The sequence below is a fragment of the Pyxicephalus adspersus genome, chromosome 10 (assembly GCF_032062135.1).
Source record: "Pyxicephalus adspersus chromosome 10, UCB_Pads_2.0, whole genome shotgun sequence".
NCBI classification, from domain to species: domain Eukaryota; kingdom Metazoa; phylum Chordata; class Amphibia; order Anura; family Pyxicephalidae; genus Pyxicephalus; species Pyxicephalus adspersus.
This window is the reverse complement of record NC_092867.1, coordinates 20,729,680-20,737,228: the sequence shown is the minus strand read 5'-3', so window position 1 is coordinate 20,737,228 and position 7,549 is coordinate 20,729,680. Positions and strand designations below refer to the sequence as shown.

The following is a 7,549-nucleotide window of genomic DNA, read 5'->3' as shown; positions in this document are numbered from 1 at the left end:
TTTTTTTTTTTGATGCTTTAAACATTTTGTCTAAGGCTATGTACACACGTGCAATGGTTCTCGTCTGATAATTGGCTCAGGACTGATATCGGCTGAGAATCTTGCGTGTATACAGTGCTCGTCATCCATTGCCCAAACAAACGTCCTGGCGGATCCACGGACAATGGATGAGCAACGATCATAATGGAAGTGAAGGAGGAGAGAGAGCAGCGGGGTGCCGCTCCGTCATTCTCCCACTCCCCTCTTCATAGAGCTGGGCGGTGCTGTATGTACAGCACCCGTTCATGCATTGTGCAGTCGTTTGTAAATGGAAAGGTTTGTGAAAGACAGTTTTTGCACATGTGTACATAGCCTAAGGATAGCCCTTTGTTTTGTTTATGTTTAAATGAATTTAACATACCTCAAAAGTCTTTGCTAGGTATATACTACTCCCCCTATCACAATAACATTTTCCATCATGCCCTTCTACTAGTTAGTGGTCATGTCCCTGTGATCTTCAGCATGTTGTCATAAGAAAAAATACAGTCCTTGGGAACACTATCTATACTCTTAACATATTTCACTTACTTCCTCCGTTTTCCTTCTTTTATTAAGGTTGTAAGGTCCTTCTGACTTTCCCAGTGTGCTTTATCCCCTGGACTTTATATCATTAATGCTCGTCAATTTGTATTACAAAAGATACAAAATGTGAAAATATTTACAGTCTTTTATGGTAAAAGATAGGGTATAGAATGTATAAAAGCTCACCTTCTTCAGGTGTAAGGGTTAATACAGAAGGTGTGGTAGAACTTACATTTGTTTGGGGTATGCCTGATGGTTCAAAGTGTTCACTGGAAGGCATGATGATGCCATTTGTAGAAAAGTACAAGGATACCCTTATAAGTTCCTATTAAATTTGCTGATGTAACATATTCTCTCAATTGTCTGTTTATCATTGACATAATGGGGGAGTTTGTGAAGCCTAATCAACGTATAAGCAGGAACATTTTCCCATGGTTCCAGTGAGCCAGGTCAGCAGACTGGTCTTTTTTGCTTGACCTAATGTCCTCAAACTTTAGAACTAAAAAAGACAGGCAACACCTGACCTCAAGTAGAAGCCCCAATCATGGAGTGGACGCACTGCCTGGGTCCTAAGAGTTTCTTTTTGACGGTCACAGGGTTTTCCAGTCTTGAAGGTTAGTATGAAGCCAAGTTATTTACCCTCTTATATAGTTAATAATGAAAATACTTTCGAATCATTCATCAAATAAAATAATTAATTATTCTATAATTGTGTCTGACTTTTACTCTCACGTGTCCTGAGTAAAACAGGGTAAAAGAGAAGATACAGAAGCTAGCAACTCTAACAACGTTTTAGGGCATAGAGGATATTACAGATGATGGAAGAACGTATAATCTATTAGGGTATAAGGTATGATACAGAAGGTGGAAGAAACCAGAGTCTAATATGGTATAAGGAACAATACAGAACTTGCAATCTGTTATTCAAGAGCAGATACAGAAAACAGAGTTTTTAATTCATTATGGCATAAAGGAGATTACAGAAAGGGGACGGGTTTACAAAATATTAAATTATTTATGAATTATATGAAAGGTAGAAAAGTTTACAATTTGAGTTAGGAAAATAATCCAGAAAATAAAATAGTTTAGTCAATTGGGGGATAAAGTAAAATACAGAAGGTCAGAATCATTTTATATTATGTTGGATAGGCTATACTATACCTATATAAAGCTGACTTGGTATGGGGGCCCAAAACTATTGGTCCTAATCTAGCCCTGGGCATATTCCCCATCACAAGTGTTCTTTTGTACTGAGGAAGAAAGAGGTGCATCTGGCCAGTTATAATATTTTACAGAGTGCATTGTGTATTGTGGTCAAACCGTGGTACATATTAGATTGTGTAATCATATTTGAACAAACCATATGACTGCCAAACAGGAACCTGGAGGGGATACAAACTATGGAGACTGCTGTTCTCCAACATAGGGAATCTGAGGCCAATAAAAAAGTTTCAATCTACCCTGGAAGATGTGCAAAACCATTGGGTTACTTATCCCACAATAGTATCAGTTCCAGTTGTTTTGATAAATCTCACAAATCTGCAGCGACTATGGTAAGTGTGCAGTAATTCCTTCTAGCAGAAAACTACTAAAAGGACAATTTCTAAGACTCAAGGTTATATTAAGATGTATTCGTCCTAGCAATGGTAGCAGTTCACTGTAAATCTGTGTCACCAATATTCTGTGGAATAAGGCTCTTCTATGGCATAATTATATTATTCCTATAGCTCTACATATAGCCTACTTTCTGGGACGTTTTTTTTTTTTTTTTGTGCTGAATGGCTCTTACTATTTCCAGCACACTAGCCCTAAGCAATTCTGTGATGCACTTCCATTAGAATTTGCATTCAGAAAGCATCATTATGTTAGAAATACAGACATTTTAATAAATGCATGAAGCTTTTATTCATGCCTAATAAAATAGTAGGGAATTGTATTTGAAATGGAGATGTCATCTCTAGACTTATTTGAAAAAAGGAATATACCAGGGAAACCAGTGGAAAGGAATCATTTTTAATTGCAATTTAATCTGTATTTGTGCGCTATTAGAATTCTTGGACTTAGTAGCACTATTTGATACTAAATGTAGAAGTTGTAAGTCCTATTGAGCAGAGGAATTTGTTGTTGGGGAACAGTTGGGGAATATGTGTCAAGAAGAAAAAAGTATTAGGACAAGTAAAAACAGGTTTTGGAATACCTCCCCTGTACTACAAATAGTTGAACAAAAAAGGTAGTATGCAAAAGGTAGCTTAAGATGATCAATTTGTCAACAAGTGGGAATTGAGAAAACTAGTGCATTGGTACAGTTATACCTAGATGAAAGCAATCCATGTATGTCAAGAATGAATTTTCAATTTTTACCAAAGTTTTATTTTAAATTTGCCATGATTCTAAACAAGACATACCAAAAGCAGGACTTGACAGGCACACATAACAGATTATGTCTTAAAATATCATCAATTTTTGGGATGTTGGTATTTACTTGTGCTAGACAAATCTAAAACATGTTGTAGTTATGGTCTTTAAAGAACTGGAATCAAAGTGGACAAAAGGAACAAGACTTTTTACTGCTGGATTTTAAGAAAAAAAGTTTACAGCCTACAATCTTCCTAGACCCTGTTTTCATTTCTGTTTATTAGTATAAAGTATAGTGTACCCTCCTACTTCCAGCACCACTTGCATAATGGTAAATAGCACAGCACTCTTTACCAAGAACAGTGGTATACCGAAGATTTGTCTAATTTTTCATTTCATAATGAATACATCTTCCTATTTGGATATGTATCCCATTAGGAACAGTGGCCAGTATCTAAGGAGTTTTTTGACCACCATCTTTGATTTCATATTCTTCCTGTAGTGGAGGATTTAACAAGCTCATATTGACCAGCTCTTAAGTGATCGATTGACCAACTGGTAACTGAATTTATAGTGGGTTAGTTAGGAATTGCACAGTAACGTTTACAGACTGTGGTGTTACTATATAATGTGACTAAGGCACTGAATCATTTTAATTAAGAGCCTGCTGGAGTGCCAAAGTACGATGAATAGAAATTTATATTCAGTTGACACTTGAAAAAAAGGTTGCAAACTAAAATAATTGGGGGTTTTATCACTAGCCTGTTCACCCGAGCCTCCTGGCCTTAGGCTGCAACTCTCCCAGTCTCAAAGACATGCCTCAGGTGTTCCGAAGCCATCCTCAAGTTCTGGCTTAGGAAAAGGTATGGAGTGTCTGGCCCATCCTTTTCCTTCCAGACCTGGATCCCAAAATTAGAGCTGCATTTTGCAGCAACACAAATACTGACAGCCTAAATTTAGGCAGGGGATACCAAATGTCCTTTAAATTTGGCATCACGTGTTTAGTTCTGCTACAATATATATGTATATTACCTCGTTTTTGATATAATAACTTTTAATTGTTCCTCGTTTTTTTTAAATAATTTTTAATTGAAATCTGCAGCTTTGTTTTAAACAATCAATACAATGATACATTACAGCTCAGACAAGACAAAATACCCTAAACCACCCCACAGTTTTTTTTGTTAATATCTTTAGAAGAACTTGATCGGATGCCCAAGTCCCTAACCAGTGCGGTTTTGAATGTACGCCACTGCTGATCCTAAGAGGTACAGTGCCCACAACTGCTTGTCCCTATTTTGTAATGATGTATGCACTGTGTGCTTTGATTTCATTTCATTTTACAGTTGAAAGTAATGAAAAGTAGTGGCTTGTGGATTATTGATGGTCCTGCCTTTTAACTTTTTAATGTATCTCCTACTCTGAACATTTTAACTTATATTTTAACTAAATTTGGAAAAAAAAAATATATGGGTATATTATAAAAGTATTAAGAGGTTACAATGTTTGAACACTTTGTTCCGCTGCTAGTTACCTACTTTATTTGAAATTTTAAGCAAATCTAAGCAAAAATTGAAGCAGCAAGATGGTGCTTAGAGACCCTCTTCTAAACTAACAGGCATGTGTACTGCTACAGATGATCCAATTTGCCCATGTTTCAAGTGACGAACAAGTAAATGCATGTATTTTTTTCTTTACAATGAAGGTAAAGTGTAGTTAGGAGCATTTGTTTTTAAACATCATTACCAGCTACTTAAACTAGTTAAACTCTACCTGCTTACTTGCTGTTTCTGGGGAGTAATTCATCTTTAGGCAAAAAACTAATATTGGCATTAAAAAAGTAAAACAAGTCACTTAGTCCTGCCTCTGTCCCTCTTCTGTGTTAATACCATGGATGTTAGTGAATCTTGAACTGTGGGCACTGGAATAGTTTAGTGCAGTGTTTCTCAACCATTTTAACATGTGAGACCATTTAAAAAAACTTCCAGTTCTTCAGGGAACCCCTGCTATAATTACTATATCCACAGCTCACAGTACATTAGTTTGCTGGTCAGTGGGAAAAATGCCTTTTACATTGCTGGCCAGTAGGAGGAATGTCACCCTTACAGATGGTCAAAAAGATTATTGGTATCCAATAAACTGACCTGAGGGGCACAAACTGCTCAATGCTTAAGGAACCTCCCTGGAAACCTTTGGAGGAACCCTGGTTGAGTAACACTGGTTTCGTGTATGAGTCTCAAAATTGTAAACATTAAACTACGTTGCAAAAATTAAGAAACAATTGTTTTTTTTAAATGCAAATAAAGGAACACCTTTTTTCAAAATAATTTTTCCCTCCTTTTATGGACACGTACATGTTTGATTTGTCCCAAAAATGTTATCATCCTTTCCATCATGTCTGCCACCAACATCACATCCATCTTATCAGTAAAGTCTGAGGCTCCCCTGGTGTAGGTCATTACATGCCGAGCATATTCAAGGACACTGGAGTCATTCACCGGCATCTAGAAAAATAACATAGTTACAGTCCTTAATGCATTATTAAAGGAAATCCATACCTTGTGCTTTCAAATATGGTCTATTAAATATGTAATAAAAAATGGGAATGGCAACAAAAGATCCTGGATGGATTTTTTCTTTACACTTTTATATAGTTTACATATTGTAAACTATATATATGTATACATATAGTGATATGACAATGGACTTTGTAAAGCGTTCCGTAATATGTTGGCGCTATATAAATACTAGCTAATAATATTAATATTGCAATTTTGAATAGTTACAGTAAAAGAATACTTAATAATCATCTGTTTATATTTATGCAGGGTGCAAAAGGTTTAAGATTTATTATACACTATGGGTCTGATTAATTAAATCTCTCCAAGACTGGAGACGATAGACCATCATGAGTTAAACCTGGGTGATCCATCAAACCAGGAATGGATCTGGTCCAGGACTGAAACATTTATAGCTTTCAGGACTGAAAAGCTTTATATTTATTCAATATAGGATATTCAACTCTAAAAGATGCACATGCCATTTGCAAAAAAGAAACATTTAGCTTTTGTCTAACCTTTATTCCTTTTTATTGACTGCTTTAAGGCATTCATGATAGTGGTTTTTCACTGCTGAGGAAATATCATAAAGGTATTACACTGCATCACAAAAAATAAATATTGTCTACTACTCCATGTGTCCTATACTAAATCAAGTGCGCTGAATCAAAATCTAAAGTCCGATTCTGCCTAGGGCGTCGGGATCTTCGGTTAATTACGCGGATAGACGCGATTAGCTACATTCTCTGGTTCTGCAGTTATGTCATCTCTATACCTAACTAAGTTTTGCCTCATAGTTCCATGACATTACAAAAACATAGTTTTATGTTGCAACAACATATACAATTACAAATAATTCACCTTGTCCTTGTTCAACACACATGTACAATTCATAAATGTTTCAGGCACTTGCTTTTGCATTTGTGGCTTTCGACTGTCTCCTGTTACAGAAACCAGCAGTAGTCGCCCATCACGTTGGGGTTGCACTGGCCTTCATATCTTGTTTCCATAACGGAAATGTCCTGGTGGAACCTCTCCTCTTGTTCATCACTCACTTCACCCAAATTTTGTGGGAAGAAGTCCAGATGGGAATGTAAGAAATTATGTTTAAGTGACATTCGGCAGCCAAATTGATGTTATGCTGTTAGCATGTTGTTCACGAGTTCAGCATTGTTTTCAGCTCACTGGTTGCCCAAAAACTTTTGTGCAACTAGCACAAATGAATCCGAAGCAGAAAGGTCTAGTGGGTTGCGTTTGTCTCTGAATGTGGCATCATGCATCAAATTGCGGATTTAGGGACCAACAAAAATGCCTGCTTTCAGTTTAGCACCTGTTATAATTTCATCAAACATGTCCTTCAGATACTAAAAACCCATACCATCACGATCCATTGCAATGACAAAGTTTTTCATTATTTCAAGTTTAATTTGAGGTAGCGGAAGGTAAACTTTCTGTGGATCAATAGGCAATTTATGCTTAACGTTGTACTGGCCAACAGTGTGTTCAGGTCTGGGTGGCCATTCTTTCACTTTGTAATGGTTGCTGTCATCACAACTGTTCCACAGGCACAGAAAGCACAAATATTTTGTTTATCCCAATTTGCAGGCCAAGAAGGAGTGACACCACCTTCAGGTCACCACAAACGTTCCACTTGTGTTCTGATTAGTTAATCAATTTGACCTTCATAGATTTGTATGCCTCTTTAATTCCCTCGGCATGAGCAAGAGGAACAAAGGGTTTTCTGTTACCTATATGCAGCAATATGACTTTCAAACTTGCTTTGCTCATGTTTATGAACAATCTCAACTGCTCTGGTATGTATTCGCAACCTAACTCCATCATCCGCCCACTCATGTCAGTGCTGAAGCAAATGTTGTTTTCAAGCTTGTAATAACCTGCGAACTTTGTGTGACGATCACAGAAGTGTGAAGTTGTCGTTCCTCATTGTACCAAATTCTACTCCTTTAATCTTTTTAACAAAGACAGGTCCCTTACTAGATCACCTAAATCTGATTGGCTTATAAAATATGACTTACCCTCTTCAAATTGGGGTTCATAACATTCATTAACATCAT

General features: G+C 36.7%; 1 protein-coding gene across 1 annotated transcript in view; it reads right to left on the bottom strand.

The window, feature by feature from the left end:
* The window catches only part of LOC140339231 (adhesion G protein-coupled receptor A3-like), a gene marked incomplete in the record, with an annotated part of 362,860 nt that overhangs the window by 252,609 nt on the left and 102,702 nt on the right, over nucleotides 1-7,549 (bottom strand). The window contains 1 exon segment of the mRNA XM_072423819.1: nucleotides 5,271-5,420. Within this exon segment, the coding sequence (XP_072279920.1) occupies nucleotides 5,271-5,420 (150 nt within the window).